The sequence below is a fragment of the Plectropomus leopardus genome, chromosome 13 (assembly GCF_026936395.1).
Source record: "Plectropomus leopardus strain MGB_pleo_1.0 chromosome 13, ASM2693639v1, whole genome shotgun sequence".
Classification (NCBI taxonomy): domain Eukaryota; kingdom Metazoa; phylum Chordata; class Actinopteri; order Perciformes; family Serranidae; genus Plectropomus; species Plectropomus leopardus.
In genome coordinates, this window is record NC_142188.1 from 12335979 (window position 1) to 12357439 (window position 21461).

The following is a 21461-nucleotide window of genomic DNA, read 5'->3' on the forward strand; positions in this document are numbered from 1 at the left end:
AGTGTATGCAGACATCCAGTGCAGTATAGACACAACCCATTCACATCTGTTTTGAGTAAATTCACAGATTATATTTAGCCATAAAGACCGCAGAGGCTAGTGAAAGCACATGCATTATCTGCTAATCCCCTCCCATCCAAAATATCAAATCTGTCCTGTTGTTAATCAGGCAGAGCAGCCACTTGCCTGTCATCTCTAATGTCCACCTAACCCAGCAACCGCCAGTATATTTAACTCTGTTTAAAACAATATCTGTGCTAAGATTCATTTCTTTACTCTCAACCATTTTCTTTGGCCATGTATGTTTTTAAGGAAATTATAGTCAGTGTTTTTATAAAATATAAATTTCAACTCACTTTAGAAGTGCATTATAAAAGTCCACTCACAGCGGGAGCCCTGTACTCTTGTGGGTCAGTTATGTTAAAGAATAACTTAAAATCTTGTAATTTATGTGTGATTTTAACCTTGGGCAGGCAAAAATTTTTGAGCCGTCAACATTTTCAACTCTGCTGGACCTTGCAGAGTTAACATAAATGTCCAATTTAAGCTTTTCCACTTGAGATTTATGTAACCCTTAAACCCACTTTCTGAAAAATGCCTTGAATGAACTTATTTCTATTTGTCTGCACTGTCCTCCTAACCTCATACTCTCTCCGAATCCGTTTATTGAGTTGGAACGGAGACAGATTAACTGCTGGTCTCCTCGCGGTCCAGAAAGGCCCTCATTTCCTCCGTTTCTTACGCTCGTGGTTTTCCCCTCACACTCTTACTCTCACGCGTCTCGTTTTTCTGCGCTGTTTTCTGAGCTGGTCCTCCCCCAATATGCGGTGCATCCCGGTAAGGTTTTTTCTCCCTCCCTCACCTCCTCCTGTGTCCCAGAATGTATTTGGACTGGCTCACCCAGTCCGACTCGACGCTACCCTGTGGAATGTAGGAGGGCAGGGGAATTGTTCAAACATTAAACCCCAGAGAGCTTCATTAGATTGACTGACATCATATTATTTTACGCTACACAGTCAACCATGCACATTCAGAATACACACAGACACATCCTGTTACACAAAGCAGGTTCCTGTCAGGCTGAAAGTAGAGTAGCTGGGGGGAAACCACTATAATTACCGCTGCTGTGTTTCTAATTAATCCAGGATCCGACTGAGACTTGTCACACTTAAGCGCATGCACACATGCATATGCCCACCGAGCTACACACACTCATTTACAGTGAGTGGCCCAGTCACCACTGCAAACAGACTGTGTGTGGCAGAAATCGAAAAATTAGATGAAACATGAAGCATTTAAGCTGCATCTACTGTGTATTTTCTGTGCAAAAGACAGCTGTAAACTCAATCACTCAATCACTCCAATTCACATTTGGAATGATTAACTATAAAGAAATGAAAAGGAAAATCAAAACATGTTTATTTGTTTCCTCCAGGCTCTGACACATTTGTGGAAGTGGGCATGCCCAGAAGCCCTTCTCACTCAGCCAATGGGAGCGAGCTGAAACAGATGCTGGCTTCATGTAAGACGTCCTCAGGGAAGCGACAGGCTGTGGAGCTACTGCAGGGCACCAAGAACTCCCATCTACAGTATGTTTGAATCCAGAGATCATTTACAGTTTTTATTATTCTGTTTAGCATCTCGTCTGAGATCATTTGCAGCTCATGCTGTTACAGAAACACTGGGATGAAACGGCATTCGGTGGAATCACACCCAAGCACACAGATTTTATTTCAGATTTTCACCACCCAAATGATGATTTGTATATCAATTACTCACAAGGTGTTATGTTGAATTTCTGAAGAAAATGTTATTTTTCTTCCACGTCTCCACGGTGAACCAGGAATCCAAAAACAGAAAACGTTCTTTATGAATAGAAGTAAAAGAGGGTCCAATTTTAAAAACAGCAAAACTAAATCAAAACAATTGTTTACAAACTCTTCCACAACTGGTGTAGTATAATCTAACTCTCATTTATCCACTGGTATGCTCAGTATTTCCCAAACAGACAGCCTTTTCTGACAGAGAACTGAACAGAAAGTGAAACTTATCTATGCTCACCTCAAAGCCAGACTCCATAGACAAAAACAGTAATTGTGCCTCGATGAATGCTTGTCTTGCTGCTTGTCTACTTCTACCTCCATCAGGTGTTTTGTTTGTGTTATTTTGCAACTTTGGTGAATCCCAACGATTTAAAACACCAAAGTCAGATAATAACACAAACAAACTTACTGATTGAGGCAGCAGTAGACTAGCTGCTCCTGTGCTCAGTGACTCAAAATTACAGTTTCTGTCAATGAAGTCTGGCTGTGAAGAGAGCATCGACAAAAGTCTGTCTGTTCTGTTCCTTGTCCGCAAAGGCCGTCTGTTTGGGAACTACTGAATATACAACTTGACAAATGAAACTTTGATTATACTGCAGGATTTACATCCGATTTTTAAAATGTAGTTTTGCTATTGTTTAACACGGTTGCCTATGGCTACGATTCATCAAGACTTGTCTCAGTTTTTGGATTTTTTGTTCACCATGGATGTATTTGAGAAAAGTTTTCTTCACAAAGTGAGTAACTGATATACAAATGATCATGTGAAAGGTAAAGTTTTTCTTTAATAATAAAAACTAGCACAGTTAAACCTGATGAACCAGGAACATTAACATTTGTGACTGGATGTGAGAAGATGAGATGAGATGACTTACTTACAATATTTCTGTGTAATCTCAACAGCTCTGACTGTCTTCTCTCGGACGCTGAGTCCAGCTCGTCAGACAGCCCTGTGGCCGATAAGAGGGCACCCGGCAGCGAGCGGGCAGCTGAGAGGGCCGCACAGCAGAATGAGAGGGAGAGAATCAGACTGGTGCCACAGACATCCTTCGCCAACATGCAGGTAAACAGACGCATACAACACACGCGTGAAAGACACAGTTTGGGGGTTTTAATAAGTAATAAAGTAACAAAACTTTCCACTGTCTTTTCAGGCATTTGACTATGAACAGAAAAAGCTGCTGGCAACCAAAGGTAAGTTGACATTTGTGTCTTTTTGTGTCAGATACTACAGTGTCATGAGTAGAGCCTGGATGCGGCTTGCGTGAACACAGACTGTCACGTTATCTAAAGGTCACAACTGCCAGAAACTGTTTGTCGACAGTTGTGTGCTCCCTGAAAAAGTGTCTTTGGAAAAGGACTCTGTTTCCCCCTTTGCAAACTTTTATCTTTGTGGATAGAAGTTTTGGCAATAACCACAATATCTTTGATGGATCTGTAATTGTTCAAACACATAGATGTTTGTCTAAAATGAGATTTTAAGGCTTCCAAAGATATCAACCATGTTAAATATGTGGAAATGTGTACAAAATGCTGAGCACGTACTAAAATTTTCCATTTTTTTACGCTTAAGTGCTAAAAGTAGATACATCGTAGTCAGTGTGAAACAATATTTCATTAATTTTTTTATAAGGAACATGACAACTTTCAAGTGATAGAGAGCATTTGGTAATATTTTTGTGGATTTTATAAATGTTATTTTGCATTGTCTGTATAGGTGTATGTTGTATCACTCTGTCTGTATTCACACAGCTATGTTAAAGAAGCCTGTGGTGACTGAAGTGCGGACTCCAACCAACACCTGGAGTGGTCTGGGTTTCTCCAAGTCCATGCCAGCTGAGACTATCAAGGAGCTGCGGAGGGCCAACCATGTTTCATACAAGCCCAGCATGAGCACCACCTACGAGGTTAGACATACAGGGCCTCAGTGTTTCTCGTTTATTTTGTCTATTTTGTCTTTTTTATTATATGTCTCTTTTTTTGTTTGTTTTACACATAAAATAACCTTATAAAATGTATTAACTTGTTTATTTGACAACAATAAATGCATAAAACACTGCTTCATATGTAAATTACAAAGTAGATGCCTTGTATACAGGTTTCTAGTGAGGGCTGAATTGCAGCCCCTGTCCCTGGTTAGGCTTTTAGAATTGAAACAGAAATAAAGGATAACTGAGCTTGAAGTAATACATATAAAAATACAAACTGGCATATATAATACAAGTTGAAAGGAAGACTAAAATAAGAACAGAGACAAAAAAAACATGTAATTGGTAGCTGTTTTTGTGCCCTACAATGAGATGCAGTGAAGTCACTCAGAGCTCCTTGTCAATTTTTTGATTATCTTTCTCTTTTTTCTTTGTCAGGATTCCCCGTTGTCCTTGTCTCGATCCAGCAGCCGGGAAGGCATCGGGAACGGCAGTGATTCTGACAACTGGCGAGAAAGGAATGGCACCGGTAATGGCCTGCAATGTCACGCTGAGTTCCCATCCACTGTCAGCAGCCCAAAGAGGAAGCAGAACAAGTCTGGTCAGTTCATTTTTGTATTTTCTCTGCTGCAAGGACAAACAAGCACTGAATATATTTTTTTTCAAACTATGCAAGCATCAAGGACAACAGAAATGTATGTTTCTTGTTAGAGAGATGTACCTCTGCAATGAGTAACAAATTGTTAATTTCATTTTTGGCATAGATGGTGAAATAATTTCTCAGAAGGACTTATTAGATTTAGGTGGAAAGGTCACATTTTCAATTTCATTTTGTGTTAAATGAACCTCAAAAAATACCATGCTGTGAATGACGAAACACTGCAGAGAACAGCCACTCTAAAAACACTCAAAAGTGAACTTCTGCTGATTTGTGAACTCGGTGCACTCAGTTCTGACTCTTTGTAGAGATCAGATGGCACTTAAGCTAAATTTCCCTGAATCTGTGTCTTGTACCAAACAGGAGCTGTATCCGTTTAATCAATCTAAATTTGTAGCACATTAAATATTGTTTTCTGACTTATACACATCTGTTTGTTGACTAATTAAAAATGACTTTATGCTAAATATTCTTAGATTCATTGTATGACTTTATATCTGTGAATGCTGAGTTTTTGATTACTTCAAAATCATTATGAGATCATAATGTTTTTATTTCTTTCTCTAATCCAGCTGCCGAGCATTACCTCAGCAGCAGCAACTACATGGACTGCATTTCCTCGGTAACTGGCAGCAACGGCTGCAGTCTGAACTCGTCTCTGAAAGGCTCAGACCTGCCAGAGCTGTTCAGCAAACTGGGCTTAGGGAAGTACACAGACGTCTTCCAGCAACAAGAGGTAATGCTGAATGTGAAACCACTTCTTCCAGTGTTGTGATTTTAACTCTGGGACTGTCAGGTTGAAGACAGGTACTGACACTTTCCAAAAAAGCAAAGAAATTCAACTTTTTAGCCACAACAGCAGACGGGGCTCTGTCCATCACATTGGTCCAGACTGAAACTCAAGAGGATGAACTGCCATGAAATGTTCTACGTTCATTCATGATCCCCAGGGGATTAATCAAACTGGCTTTAGTAATCCTTTAACTTCTACCTTAGTTTCAATCTTGTGGTTCAGAGTGAAATCTCTGTACAACTATTGGATGGAAAACTATGAAATTTGCTACAGACATCCAAGAACTCTAAATGCTAATGGTTTTGGTGATCCCCAAACTTTTCATGCAGCACATTAATAAGGTGAAATTTGCGATTCTCCAACACTTAAGTTAATGAACAAAAAACTGCAAAACTAGCAAATGCTAACACGACAAACTAAGATGGTGAAACTGGTCCATTATACATGTTTAACATCAGCATGTCTGCATGGTAATTATACGAAAGTTAGGATGCTGATTAGCCCAAAGCATCAATGCTAGCATGGCCGAATGTTTGGGAACCACCCAATCAACAGAATAAATGTTGTCATTGTATGTTTCTGCAAATCACACATGCATTACATCTGTATTTTTTTTTTTTATTTAGCAGATGTATTGAACGATGGCTCTTGATATTTCAACAAACGCTGTGGTTAACGTGGGGTTTGGCTTGGATACGGTTAGGAACAGATTATGTTTTGGCTAAAAATACCTTCTTTTGTTTGCACAATCAAAAAACAAATGCCTTTACTAGGACTATCCCAGCTGGAAACACACTGATGGATGGCAAAAAAAACACATTATGTGTCTACAAAGCCACTAAAAAAGCAGAATGACTCACTAAAAAACAACCAGTTTTGTTGTTTGTTGGTCTCAAAAAGTGGTCTGCAGCTTGGGAGGCGTCATATTTTATGGGTGTAGTTACTCCTCCTCAGGCTTCTGGTGTACATTGCCCTCTTGAACTCCAAAATTCCCATGTCGTATTTGTAGCAAAAGTATCTATTTCTACACTGTTCTAACATTTGTGTTGGAGGACAGCATGTACAGTATAAGTGAGGAAAAATCTGACAATAATATGACTCTTAAAGTTCTATTATAGTATTTTTACTCATGGCTGGCCTTTTTAACTCCACTTGTTTAAGTGTTTTTGTGTGGCATTTTTGTTAAAAGGTCTCCTTTTAGATAAAGTTGTTGAATTTAGGTTATAAAAGTGTTAAATAACTTGTTGTTCCTGTTCCAGATTGACCTCCAGACATTCCTGACTCTAACAGACCAGGACCTGAAGGAACTGGGCATCACTACCTTCGGAGCCCGCAGGAAAATGCTGCTCGCTATCTCAGGTACAAATGAGGAAGAACGTGTTTATTACATTTTTGTTTGGTCCCTATCCTCTGCTGTTGTCACCAAAGAATTCATTAATAGTCTTAGGTGGTATTTATTTATTTATTCATACCTTCTGGGATATATGATAGTATAATTTTCCTTATGAAACAAAGAAAGACAACCGTACACCTTCTGAATTCCCATTTCTCTCTTCTAACAACTTCTGCGTCACAGAACCTGTTTTTTGTTGGGATTTTTTGTTGTTGTTAATGTTTTTTTTAAATTATTGCACAAGATTAGAGCTGCCACACCGACAGCGTCAGCTGTGCTGCGGCACATCCAGAGAAAAAGTAACGCCAATTTTTTCTATGTGAAATGCACGGTTTTCAGCAAAAATAAACATTGAAAATGATCTTTTGATAATTATATTGACTCTACACCACCTTTTACCACAGTTTCAATGTCTTTACTCAACTTCTGTTTAAAAAAGAATCCCTCTGACATCATTTCTGTCGGCAGAATCCCTTCAGTTGTTCACACAAGGCATTTTACTGTGAAACATTTACAGGACCGTGTTGTTGACGATGCAGTAGCTTTCACTGCTTCATGAATGAGTGGAGTATGTGCTTTTAGTTGTGGAAATACAGTAGTTATAACAGTAGGCAGCTCTGCAGCAGCGCATTATCAACAAGCGCTGCTAACTTAAACACACACTACTCACTCAAGCAGTGTGGCCCGGGCATAACCTCCAGGGCATGTGATGCACACTGCATGCAAAACATCCTCAGTACAGCTTCTCCAGTATGAAGTTAGTAAAAAAATGAGGGTCGGTATTTAAAATCACACCGTCAGCATTTCTTAATATCCTGGTATTAACCGAAATAGATATGGCCCATGCTTAATCATTAACGTAAGATATAGTAATGCATACGACCACTTCTCTCTCAGTTTGGTTCTTTTCTGTGCCTAGAATCAATGATACCAGCTGGAGCCTCGTCATGCCAACTCGCTCCCGCTGAAGGCAGTTCACACAAATTGGCTTATGTGTTTCATTAGTGTTTCCTATTTTGTCTGTCACTGCAACAAGCCTGAGTGGAGCCCAGCTGTGCAGAGGAAAAAAGAGTACTTCAGCCGACAGAGGTCATCAACATCGCCAACCAGAGGGTTGGAGAGCTATAGGGGGCCCTTATTATTGGCAGACTATTAGAGAACTAAAGACAGTACTGTTGGAAGTAATTTATCTTGTAAAGATGCAAGAAAACATGTTTCAGTAATTTGCATCGGCAGGACTAAATGGGATTAAGGCGCATTCTTCTCAGATGAGTATGTGTTGATATTTCTCCAGTTGCTCCAGCTGCCTCCCTGATGCTGACGCTGTCCGGTTGTTGCACTCGGTCTGATGTGAATGTTGTGGGTGTCACACTTCATTACTGATGTCATTTTGGACATTGTAATAGCTGAAGTTGTTTGTCGGCGTAAGTTAATCATGCTCGTATTGGGATCATGAGCTTCCTGTCGTGGATTTTCAGTAAAAGTTCAGAAACCTCAGACCAGAGCCAGGGTTGACAGTAAGAGCAACAAGGGGAAATGGTGAGGCCGGAGCTGTGATTATTAGGGAAGCTGAGGGATCCAAGGCCAGAATTTTGCTGCCTGACGCCTCCGCCAAGTGCAGGTCAACTTTCATCTCCGCTGACGGACTCTAGGGCTCCAAACCAGGAACATGCACGTCTCTGTCTGTCTCTTTGTCTTTCTGTTTGCCTCTCATTATAAAAAGATAGAATGCCAGTCAAGGCAATCCAGGTTTTAACTTCCTGCCGGCCTGCCAGTAAAAAGAGCTGCTGGAGCGAGCTGCCTGTCTCCAGTAATCAGGCTGAAGGTTTATGCTGGCAGCCACTGAACGCAGCTATCATATGAATAACTCAAAGTATGAATAACTCAGAGATGCCATGACGTGACATTTTTATGAAAAGATTTTGTCCAAGCTGCTGTGTAAAAACCAGATGAACACAAAGAGGGCTTTTGTTGATCTGAGCAATCCTGCAGTGATTTGAATCCAATTTTCTTGTCGTCGTTGATCAACGGAGGCTAAAAAGATATCTTAACATTGTGTTTATTTCATTGCTTTGATTTAGGGACCGTTCTTTACTTATCACTGGAGGGGGTGGCTGTGGTGTGACTTTGTTTTTTGTTTTGTTTTGTTTTTGACCCTCCCTGAAGCTACAAACATTTTTTTCTTGGGCCTCCATGAGTGACTGGGGAGATTCGCATAAACCTTCCTCTAAAATAAATAGGCCCTAACAATATTTTTTAAACATTTACGCCAAATGTGAGTAGCTTTTAGAGGCAATGCAATGAGAAAACAGGACAGGAGTTTGTGTTATCACTAAAGCAAAAAGCTTATTTTTTGCAAAGTGAAAATCCACCTTACAAACTGCATCTTCATCACATAGGCTGAGTGTGCAATTCACCACAAAACCAATAAACTTTAGACCTACACATTAGCAGACAGCCGGAAAAAATATCAGTAACTTGGCATTAGATGATAAAAACTTAACCTTTAATGTTTACAAGTTGAAAACAGAATCCTGGAGTTGAAAATAGACTGTTGCATGCATGCAGGAGTTTTTCCGGGATCTGGTTCGTACAAATAGTTTATTTTTGGCAAAGTTTTAAATAAGACATGTAGAATGAGGTGATGTTGATTAAAAAAATCCTATTTTAAGCATAGATTTAGTTTAAGTTTCCAAATACATTTAAAAAGTGAACAAATGAAACATTTATGAGGCCTGACACCAACTAAAAGAATGTCTAACTAGATGATTATTCTAAGATGTATTTATATTGAAACAGTTCCAACCAGTTTTTGTGTCTTTATATTTTTGTTTTTTTATATTTATATTTTGTTTCTGGCTGAAAAGTGGTGTGATTTGGCTTTTTAAAAAAACCTGCCTTTCAAACCCACCGGCAGGTTTTAGGGTTCAGATAGTGTTTAAAAATATACAAATACAACCATTTACCGTTTGATGTTTGTTAGCCAAAGTTTTTGACCCTCAAAACATATCTTTGACATAAGTCCCTCCACAGTGCTTAAAAAATGACCATGCACCATTCCTCCGTCCTCATAAATAATGAACAGTCCCTTAGTGCAGCTCACAGGGCAAAGTAGAGAACTCTTAACACCATGCTTGTATCACCTTTACTCCTTTTGATTTATTTTTTGTGATCCTTTTTTGTTTACACAGAACTAAACAAGAACCGGAGGAAACTATTTGAGCCACCTATCAGGTCCTCTTTCCTGGAAGGGGGAGCGAGCGGCCGCCTTTCCCGTCAGTTTCACGCAGACATGGCCAGCGTCAGCGGACGATGGTAGGCGCCTTCAGGCCGCCCCAGATCCGTCCATGATGGGAAACCAGCCCCCAGCGTCTTTCTGTGCCTCAGCAGCCCAGGTTTCAGTGGTTGTTTACCATCTTTCAGCTTCAGCTGAATTAAGACTGTTCAAAATGTTGTTGTTGCCATATAGTATAAATATATATATATTAAAAAAGCCATAGTTTTACCTGAAGTGCCAACATGGAAAAAAGGGATTTCTCATAATCATGAGGTTCAGTGTTCACTCCTTATAGAGCCATCGAGTCTATCTGGAGCATTTTTGTATGAAGGTTTGTAGTCATGGTTCTGATGAAGGGTACTGTCAAGTATTTCGTCCACTTTTCCTTCAAGGAAACAGGCAGAATGATTAGTACAATCATTTAACACATTGGTACTACCTGCATTCGTGTGATGCTGTTGTATCAGTGACATGCACTTTAATAATACTAGACTTTTGCCTGTGAGAGCCTAATTCCTTAGATTGAAATAATAACTATGCATTTTTTATTGACTAAAAGCACAGATGCATTTTGTACCAAACCAAATGTAAGCACTTCCAAGTGAGTTTAGGGCGCCGCCAAATGAAGTGCAAAAGAATGTCAGCACGCTGAAGTGGTGACTTCATCAACTTTGACATACCAAAGGGAAAGTATCATTGTGGCCTTTGACCTTTGGCTGCCTTTAAGTGATGTGATTGGTGGATATTCCTCCGAGGTCAGTGTTTGTGTCCAGCCGCAGTCTGTTTGTGTGTCTGTTTATTTCTAGACAAAAAAAAATCAAATATTTTGTACTCATTATGCATTATGATTTTATTTTTAGTTTTTATTACCATTTTAGGGGAATTGGTGGGATGTTTAACGGTAATCAGTTTACATTTGTATTTTTTATACATTTCATGAATGAGTTTCTATGATTTTGTAATTAGATTCTGAGTATCTTTTACTTTTTTTCTGCCTTTTAATCTGTGGAGCCGTAATATGGCTGTGCCATGAGACAGCAGCAGAGACATGAGGCAGTTAGGCTAAGCTTTAAAGGCCTCTCTCTGATTGTGTCAACAGGCATCTTTCTGTGGTTTTCTGTCTCTGTTTGTTTATAGAACATGGTCTTTTGTCTCATCTGTTATTTGTCAGTGTTGGCCTCCTCGTGGCCCCATCTGTGCGCCGAAAATCTCACAAAGCACTCCTCCATGTATCCGGGACATGAGTTGCTACACTAGAGCTGAGTGCCTTTTTTGTCTTCCTTTTTCACTGGCTGTTAGAGCAAGGAGTGACCTAACAGAGCAAGGCCACGACTTCAGTAGCAAAAAGTGCCAATGTACATAACTAGTTTTTCAGCAGGGAGATATTTTGTTGAGAACACTAATATTTTGGTCTGACCGTACTCTCCAGAAAGGAGGTGCATCACACAAAGAAGCAGTATATTCACAGCCAAGCTGATTTCACATGAGTGTTATAAAAGAGACACAAATACAGAACCAAAGTCACCAGAAGGGCCGTGAGATTTAAGATGAAAACAAATACAAATCTGGAATTTTCTAGTATCAGTCGTGCAATCTAATATCCAGGAAACCTGGTTAAGCAGTGTTTAATGAAGCAGCAGGATTATGCATGCAGCAGCAGTGTTTATCGTCAGAGCTTGTGTTTGTTCTGGGCTCCTGTATTATGTTCGGTCATGTGTTTCAAAAAGGAAAACATCCTTTTCCAACAATTCATTAACTTTGGATAACTCAAGTGTTATTTTGCGTGATGTTCTTAAGATTTATCAGAGGATCCGTCTTCAAAGGTCTTGAGCACTTTGTATCAAGTGCAATTAAGTGCCTCTTTGTAAAGTTTTTTTTTTTTCTGAGAAAATGTGTTTTTATTTGCAGTACAAAAAGGATAAAAAGTAAGACTGACGAATTTCTTTTCTTGGGTTAAATGAGAGTATAAAATCTATTAGATACTTAGAGGATGCTTCTGAGAAATTATCACTTTTAGCATTCATTTCACCAAATTTAACTATATCAGCAGTCCTCATGTAATCTCATACAGAGGGAAGTTGATTTTTCCCCTCTTGTCGATTCGCGATGATTACCTTTAAGGTGATTTATTGTTTACCATGCTCACTTTTAACCACTTTCCAGCCTCCCTCGCATCTGATTTGAGCCATTCTCAATGTGGTTGTCAAGCTAATAACACTATACTGAATAATATTCTGACATGGTTGCCGATGCCAACCAGGTAAACGTTTTTTTTTGTTTGTTTGTTTTTCCCTTTGAAGTCTTAAGAAAAGAGATGAAGAGGGAGAAAGCTAATATAGAAAGGGATTGTTTATCCTGAGAGGAAACCCGGGGCTGCTTCGCCCCCACTCATCATGGTACTACATTGAAACTGTTGAGCACTGATTCTCCCAGTGCTGTGACTCGTGTTCCTGCCTAGCAGACATTTGTTTTCATCTTGTTCCGATGTGTTTTCTCGGAGGGCAGTAGAGGTTCTTGTCTTTATCAAGTGAATGTTGTTTAAAATAATATTGATGCATGTTATTGCAGATTTATTACGGATCAGTGAAGGAACTCAAGTCAAAACGTTTACTGCCAGCTTGCCTACTCTTTGCCCTTGATAGAATAGTTTCACAATTATGTCTTCGATTTGTTGTATTAGTCATTTTATTGTTCCCAAAGGGATTTATTTGAAGGAGTCTTTGTACTGCAATCAAATGGTACATTTATAATAAATGTAAACCACTAAGGAAATTATATAATACATAACTTTTGTACAACTTTTTCATCTAAGGCAACCATTGTTTTTGTGTGAGAAAGGTACAATTCTGCACAAAGGTCCAGAGAAGAATTTGTGTATAAACATTGCCATGTGGCCAAAGCTCTGTTCACTGTGGCATCTGTTGATGCTATTGTTATTCTAACTGTATTGTAGTACAGATATAAACAGGACTTTTTGGAGAAACTGTCAAGCAGGCAAAAAAAAAATGTTTGTTCAAACATTCAAATATTATGAAGGTAATAAACGTATGCAAACAAAGACCCTCTTTTGGTTTTGTTTTCTGCATGTAACAAAAAAAAAGGCGAAACAGCAGTGTCCAGAATCGTTGTAAGCAATGTTTTAGTTCTTGAGATCTGTCTTGGTCTCGAGACCAGTCTCAAAACCACTTTTTGAAGATCTCCATCTTGTCTCAGAATCCTCCCATTTTTACTCAGTCTTGTCTCAGTCTCAGACAAAGAAGACTTGTGATTTTATTTAAAGATCGGCCAAGACCAAAACTGCTGTGATATCAGTCAATTGCCTGTGCAAAAAAAGGAGAGTTGAATACAAATGTTACGTTGACTTCAGCTCCTAAGTGTACAGTATTTCTTTTCTCAGAAAACAAAAGAAAATCCCCACACATAAAATTCACCCCTGCAATGCCTTATGATTATTTTATCAAGACACTTCTCATGATATACAAATACACAGACGGACACACATACATATACTATACATCTCTAACAGAGGTGAGTGAAGAGCAATCTTTATTTGTTTTCTGTGGGTGTTTTCATGGGAATATCTTTTAGATCAATTTGAGGAGGGCCCATGGTGTTCATGTTCCACATTTGATCATAAATGTGTCATGCAGTGTGGGACTCACACTGGTCTTGGTCTTGATATCGTCTCAACCCCTCAAAGTTTTGGCCTTGTTCTTGATACATTCTGGTGTCAGTCATGCCTAGGTCTCAGTTTTGGTGTGGTGGTCTTGACTACAACACAGGTCCCAAGTGACTTCCACAAAGACTCAAAATGGAAGTAAATTCAGGATTTTAGTCTCTGTAAGATGCTGTAATGTTGCTATTCCAGAAAGTTCACATAAAGCAGATAAGCAGTGTATAAAAGTGTAAAAATGGTACAGCATAGATAATTTGAAGCTCCTGCTGCAGCTGTTTTTAATGTGGTATTATGAAATTTTAAATGCATATGCCAAAAAATCCCTCAGACATATTTTAGTTCCCATGAAGAATAAGGTTTATAAATCTAAAAGGCTGGTTTCACCAGACACTCACTCATCTTCTCAGTATGAGAAATAATGAAAAACACATGCATTCTCTGTAGGTTGAGAAGCAGCTCGGTCCTGTGCCATGTGTTCATGGTGCCATGCATGCCTACGTGAGGCCTAATCCGTATAGCCAGGATCTGCTTAATCCAACAGAATGAATCTGCTGCGACTGATGGAGAGTCTGGCAGAGACAATATACAGTGTAATGCATGAGAACAATTTCATTTTAAGCTAAGTCTCAAAACTCTTAATTTACTGCCCATCTGTCCTGAAATTTTTTTTTTCTTTGCACAATTTTCCTCCTTGTTTATTTTACTTTTTATTTTTTTGTTGACATTGTTATTGGCATTAGTAGTTGACATTAGTATTGTTGTTGTTTTATTATTATTATTATTTATTTATTTATTTATTTTCCCCCAGGATTATGTCATATAATCATTTAAAATCATCAGTTTGAGTGAGGTCACAAATTTGGCATTTGCATTAAGCCCTTACATTCTCTCTTACTAAATATGAAAAGCTCAGCAAAATTAGAGGGTGAACCTTTTGACTGTAAAGAACAGACAACCACTACACATAATGAAGTGTTTTCCTGCAAAATTCTGTGCTCAGGTACTGTTACTGAAAACCTCAGGGGGGCAGTGTTGCCACTTAAAATGTACTCACTTCTCTGATGATAAACAATGGACGATTGTTACTCAGCAACAGATTATTACATGTTTAGAAATTAATAAATAATATAAAATTACTGACTATATGTGGGATGCTTAAAAAATAAATGCTGTTTACTTAAGAGACAACAGACTTTATAACATACAGTATCACTTCTAATGTGTATTTAATCTTGTAGTTTTGAATATCAGAGTTTAGTTTTGGAAATGTAGAGACTTTACAGGCACAAACACTTTTTTAAGCTGTATTTTGTATGAGGTGAGGAAGGTGATTAACTTTTCTGTTTTATTTATGATCATCAGCTCCAACCCTCGTCCACAGGCCTCTCTGTTTATGGCAGTAAATTAATGTTCAGATAGCAAATAGAGCTAGAGAGAGCGCCTCTCATCCAAAACAAATGAGCCTTCAGCAGAAACAGGTGGTGCCACTGAACTACAGTATGTTCTGTGGCAGCTTGTGACTCACTCACTCATCCTCTGACATTATTTTCCACAAAGAAAACACACCGCCTTCATTTGAGAACCACAACACTGAAGAGGATGTAAATACTGGTATGTTACCCTGAGGTGCTCGGAGGTGGTGAGTAGGAAGGTTAATGCAACATGCATTATACTGTCTGCTGCCAATTCCTCATATGATAAAGCAGTAATGAAATCTCAGCTTCTCAGAAAATAGTTCCACCTTAAAGTAGCTGAACAAAAACCCTTACATTTACCCTATAAAAAATCCCACAGCTTCAAGCATAATGGCTGTGGAGAAAAGCTATTAAATCACAAATATCAAAGTCTCTCTTCACCTCACTTAGGGCGATTATTTGTACGCCACAGCTGGCAATCATTCTCAGTGCCTAGCATGACTAATTTGAATTTCATGTTGTATTGCGAGAGACGGACGGAGTGAAAGACGGCTAAATTGCAGAGAACAGAAGCGACGAGCTTTTTATGACTAACCAGCCATGCATTTATTCTGCATCCTGGCGGCCGCCCCACTCAAAGACCAGCAGAGTCCACAGCATCACATATTGTTCTCATGAGCAGCTTGCCTTTGCAGGGAAGGTGTAAATGAGAGGAGCTGTGACTCGGTTGCTACCTCACCATACCTGGCCCATATCCAGTGGACAATATGTTCACAGTGTCTGATAAGTCTGGCTCATAGTCGCTGTTTACCTTTTTTTTTTTTTTTTTTTTTTTTTCTTTTCTACCTCTCTTAGTCATTTGGTTTCAACCTTACAAGCATATTTATCCCAGAAGCAAAAATACTGGTCCAGGCCCAAATGACACTAAATGTAATAAAAAGTCTTTTTTTCCTTAATTTAACCCCATCTTATTTATGCTTGTTATTTTCCCATCTCCAACTCAGTCCGCTGTCTAAGATAAATAAAGACGGCTGAAAAAGTCTCCCATGATGCAGCAAAAAAAAGTGGTTTTAATGGTCCTGAGTAACCAATTAATATATTTCATGCTGGATTAATTTGCTTAAAGTATCGTTATTATACAATTTAATGTCAGTGGCTCGGTATAATAGTTTTTAAATGGTTTTAAATAACTTGTGGATAGCCGCAATGTCTAGTGCTGAGAGTGAGAGAGCAGTGCGCATGCCCAAAACCTTTGACAAATCGGATGGCACACATTTCATGACAGGTAGGGCTGATCACCTGGTGCGTAACTGCAATATGATTGGCTGTTTGTCATGTGGTCCTTTACACGTAGCTGTCAGAAGTTAGCATGTATTTAGGGAGGGAGTAATCACCGCTGTCACCGTAAACATGTGGATTATCTTCGATAACATGAACATGAAAGTAGCGCCATGCGGAGGAGATGTTATCTGTTTAAGAGCAACTTTCATGATCTCCTGCGTGTTTTCGAAAGGAGGCGTGAAGGCAGCAGGACAGCGTGGTGAAAGTAGGCAAACATAGCCAGCAGCTACCAAAACTAAAGGAGCTCACCAGAGTAACCGCACCGTGAGGAGAACAGGTGCTCAGTCGCATTGATGGTATTATTAAACTGTAAAATGTAAAATAGCCTAATATGTAAAATTATGTTGTCTTCTGGTTTTGCATCTGTCCAAACTAGACACTTTTTCCACCTAAAATCACCGCTGTTCCTGTCAGAGTGTAAAACTTGTGTGAGCTGTCAGCTGTCATTTCAGACTGATAAAACCAGCCTCCATCTGCAGGTTTCATCACAGTCAGACCCAGAGAGAGTCACAGCTGTGAGTCCATCCATGAGACGCCTCCAGGTCTCATCCATCAGCATCCGTCCAGACTCCATCAGAGGATACATGCAGCCCATCACAGACATCCCAGTCTGGTAAGTAATTCACATTCAAGGAATTTGAATTGGTGTTTTGATGCATGGACAGTAAACAAATATTACTAAATATAATATAATAGTATTAATATAAATTATAAATAATTGCATTGAAAAATTTTAAATGGTAACCAAAATGTACAATGTAAGTGTTTTTGGAATAAAATACAATTTCACAATGAGGTGTAGGCATAATTGGTAAAAACTTTTCTGAATCACTGAATCATGACATCTATTAACCCTCTGAAATCTGGAGCGACATTACTTTTCTTGTGCTGCTTTTAGAAGCCATTCACCCGTATTCAACCTTTGAACCCTGAGCAAAATTATAATTTTCTCTCAAGCACTTTTGCCAAGTCTTGCTTGTGTGTTTTTTAACTTCCTTTTCTTTCTCATTATTTTTGTTTTGTTTGCTGTTGTTTTTTTGTTTGTTTATATTTCAGGTAATTTACTAGTACTTTTTTAAAAAAAAAAAACTAATTTTCTGCTTATTTTGGATCTTTTTTTTTGTTGCTTACTGTCATCTTCCCATGTTTTTGAAAGAAATCAAGCCAATTAGCTCAGGGTTCAAAAGGTTAAAGGAATAATTTAACATTTGGGGAAATGTTCTTAATTGCTTTGTTGCCAAGAGACGGATGTGAAGATTGATGCCACTTTTACTGTTTGTCTGCTTAATATGAAGCAGGAGCCATAATCAGTTAGTTTAGCGTAAAAGACTGAACCCAGAGGTCATGCTCTGTCCAACGCTAACAAAACCCACCTAACAGCACATTTAAATCTCTCTCATTAACATGTTTATCTCATTTGTTAAATCTGTACAAAAGTGAAAGTGTAAAAACAACAAGTTGTGGTTTTAGTGGGTGTTATGAGTCCACTATTTCTTGGCAGGTAACCACAAAAGGCTTTAGGATGTTATTGTTTCCAGCCAAGGAAAAGTCCAGCACATAACGATGGATGTTTAAAGAGAACCGGAGATGCGGGGCAGGCAGAGCCTGTGCAAGTTTCTCAGTGGACGCATTAAGTCAAAAATGTTCAGCCTCCGGGATATAAAATTAAATGGGATGCACAATAATATTGGCATCCTCAGATATTGGCTTTAAAATGAAATATCGGAATGCTAGTTTCTGTTGATACAACAAACAAATTTTATTTTTATTGATAAACTGAACATGTACAAAACATAAATGCTAAGTTGATGTACCTTTTGCACAATGAATGAATTTTACATAGACTAAAAAGCATTTTTATTATTTCACGTTTCCATCTGCTGGTCAGCCATCACGATAAGAGTACGCATAATATGATGTTAATGCCACTACAGGAGAGACTTTATGATCACTAAAATTAGGTGGAGAAAATGTGGATATATAGTTATTGGTTATCAGCCAAATGAATTGAATCATTTAGGCATATGAGATATTGGTGAAAAATCCAGTGTTGTGCATCCCTAACAAATACCCGGATTTTTCACATCTTGGGGATACTAAAGTGCACTAAAAACTTCCACTGGCCAAATGGCTAATTTCTCACTTTGCTCTCTGATAATCTGAACTGGGATAAAACAATTTAATTGTGAGGCTCTTCTAGAATTTTTAAATGTTATCGGACCAAATGTATTAAATCCTAATACTTAAACAAGTCATTTTGTGGAGTTACACTCAAAAACTACACCATGTGACAGACCTGGCAGTTGTAATTTAAGTTCAGCCACTATGAAAATTGGCTTCAGAACTCCGTGCTGTTCCTGGGGGCTTGCACAGAACAAACTGGCTGCATCACCTCCTGATAAAATGCCAAAATGTTTTTACACATTGGATTTTGTGCATGTTAATCAAACAAAATATAATATGTTAAGTAGTGAGCTTTAATTTTTATTTAACCTCTGGAAACTTGGATCAACATCAGTTTTTTTGTGCTGCATTTAGACACCTTCCACAAGCTATTTGACCCTTTGAAACCTGAGCAGATTGGTTTAATTTCTTTCAAAAACAGGGAAAAAGGAAATGACCAAAGGGTGACAAGAAGATTACCTGATAAAACCTAAAAAAAATAGTTTTTAAAAGGAGGGGAAGATTGTTAGAAAATTGTCCAAAAAAGGGAAAATTTATGTTTATAATTTTATGATATTTTAACAATATTTATAATATTTTCAGATAGTTTTCTTGGTACTTTTTGGGGGGCAAATTTTTGGGCAATGTCATGTTTAGTTGCTCATTGCTTTCTCCCCGTGGTTTTTAAAGACATCAAACCAATTTGCTCATTTTGAAAGGATTAAGGTGCTGGTAGTTGGTTTTTGTTACCTCCGCCTTGCTAATTGTTTGCTCTCACTGCATATTTATCTGATAAACATGAGAGCGGCATTGATTCCTTTTTCCACCAAGGCAAAAAAGCACATGCAACCAAATGTTAAACTAATCCTTTCAGCTTTTCCTATACTTGGCTCTCTCTATCAGTTAAATTAATTGTATTAGTAACATCACCGCTTTTAATTATTCTCTCAATGTGTGGGCTTGGTGTTTCATGTTGGCCAACAATGAATTTAATTTGTTAGATTTTACTGTTAAAACAGAGATGGAAGGTGAAGGGCATTTCATGCTAAAAATCAGACAAACTGTGGTTTCATTTCGAGACCTTCAGACACACACGGCCTTTATCAATCAAGCTAAGGCCAGAGCTCACACTGCAGATCAATGACACGCTTCATTTACTTCCCTCAGACAAATGTGTTTGTGGTGTGCAGTGACACACACACACACATTGAACCCTGGAGACTCTGTATTGTTTTCCGCTAATGTAAAATGTTGCAGCCTGTGCTCCATATACTGGCTTGTAACTGACCTCTCAGATGAGGAGGGATGTGTGGTGACCGCAGGGTGTGGGTGTGTGGAAGATGGAGGATGATGTAGAAAGCAAGAAGTAAATACAACAAGAGGGATATTTGGATTTTTCTTCATTCTTCTATAATTTTTAAACATATTTGGCTTTTTTTTCTCCGACTCTTACTACGCCTCTCTCCCTGCTATTGCCCCATCTGTCACTGTGAGTCCACATGGCCTGTGAGCTCTAAGCACAGCAGAGTGAGCAAATCAGAGTGGACTGCCAAAACAGGGCATATAATATACACACACACACAGATGCACAGTGACCCTGCAAAGTAATTTAGGAGATCTGGAGTAGCAACAGAGAGGATGTAGGAAATGTGACAATAAGAAAAGGAGATAGAGGAGGAAGTAAATGTGAAGTGAAAAAAGGTAAAACAGGTGAAGAGGAAGGATGGAGAAGGAGAGGAGGGGGAGGGGATGAACTTGGCTGGGTGTGTGTTACATGGGACTCTGTGTCGCTCTCACTCGTCCTCCTGCAGCTCTACTGGAAACACTGACGCTAATGCACGATGACTCTCGCTGGAGGGGATACGGGTGGATGGAGAGAGGGATGGCAAGGAGGACGGATGGATGGTAGGATTAGAAGGAACCCTCCAGAATCGGTCGGCCTCATCCTCCACCACCTCCTCCTCCTCCTTCTCTCCCGCACTAGATAAGCACATCAGGCATAGTGACAGAGAGATATAGATGATGCCGTTCATAGCGATGAGCTTTTTTTTATTTTTATTTGTTTAATTTGACATACCATTAGCTGAGTTTTTGTTTTCCATGTCTGCCCATAGACTTGTGATGAGCTCATTCACTGGTTTATGCAATTATGGTGGAAACAGTCATTTTAAACAGATGCTGTGTTAATCTGTGGATATCAGTGCAAAGCTCTTTAGTAATCAAGCCATCTTAGACAGCATGGGGGCAGTTGGTAAGATAGTAAACACAGAAAAGCATGCTATATATAACTGTCCTTCACAGATGAAATTATAGATCGTTTTCATCTGTTGACACTGAATCTATAGCAGCAACTTCTCGTGCACAGATGGCTCTGTGTTTGCTATGATCTGCATGTTGACCTTCACTTTTAATGAGTTGCAATTTACCAGGCAGAAAGATTTGAGCGAGATGCAACTCATGAAATCTGAGCAAGGAGTAAATTCAGGCACTTCAGTGGTGCATTTAATATGTTTGAATCTGAATGCCACAGTGATTAGGAGCTTACCAGGGTTTTAATTCGCCTGCCCAGCAAAACCTCGTTTTTTTAAATCCCCCAATGTGCATGAAAACGCTCAAACAGCTAGTTTACTGTATCCAAAAATGAACATAAAAGCGATCACGTTGCTCTTTGCGATTGTGTAACGCTCTCTCTCCTCCTCAGTTCCAACTCCAGAGGTGATGATGATGCTGTGTCAGCGTGCCTCACAGAGATGAGTTAGGGTGGCTTCCCTCCTATAATTCAAAGACTATAGTGCAGCAGCTCTGCACAGCATGACTCAGGGGTCCCATAGGCGCAGCTGCAGAATTCGTTGTCCACTGAATAGATAAACACTCTGTCTCCTCAGGGCGCCTTGTGTAACACAGAGAGAAACAAAAACAAATAGAAAGTGACATCGCCTCACTGTGATGCACCCCTATGGAGAATGGAGAGGAGACAACACTGACAAAGGAAAT

General features: G+C 39.0%; 2 protein-coding genes across 4 annotated transcripts in view; both read left to right on the top strand.

The window, feature by feature from the left end:
- The window catches only part of LOC121954657 (protein bicaudal C homolog 1-like), a 152660-nt gene extending 139730 nt beyond the window's left edge, over positions 1-12930 (top strand). For all 3 annotated transcript variants that reach the window (XM_088086245.1, XM_088086244.1, XM_042502305.2), the window contains 8 exons: positions 1436-1589; positions 2727-2886; positions 2978-3017; positions 3576-3730; positions 4190-4352; positions 4982-5145; positions 6462-6561; positions 9787-12930. In XM_088086245.1, the coding sequence (XP_087942371.1) occupies positions 1436-1589; positions 2727-2886; positions 2978-3017; positions 3576-3730; positions 4190-4352; positions 4982-5145; positions 6462-6561; positions 9787-9914 (1064 nt within the window). In that variant the 3' untranslated portion in view covers positions 9915-12930. The remainder of the gene's footprint in view (positions 1-1435; positions 1590-2726; positions 2887-2977; positions 3018-3575; positions 3731-4189; positions 4353-4981; positions 5146-6461; positions 6562-9786) is intronic.
- Positions 12931-16322: 3392 nt separating this feature from the next.
- Positions 16323-21461, top strand: part of LOC121954631 (phytanoyl-CoA hydroxylase-interacting protein-like) — a 58660-nt gene continuing 53521 nt past the window's right edge. The window contains exons 1-2 of the mRNA XM_042502265.2: positions 16323-16581; positions 16784-16917. The gene's annotated coding sequence lies outside the window, so the exon portion shown is untranslated. The remainder of the gene's footprint in view (positions 16582-16783; positions 16918-21461) is intronic.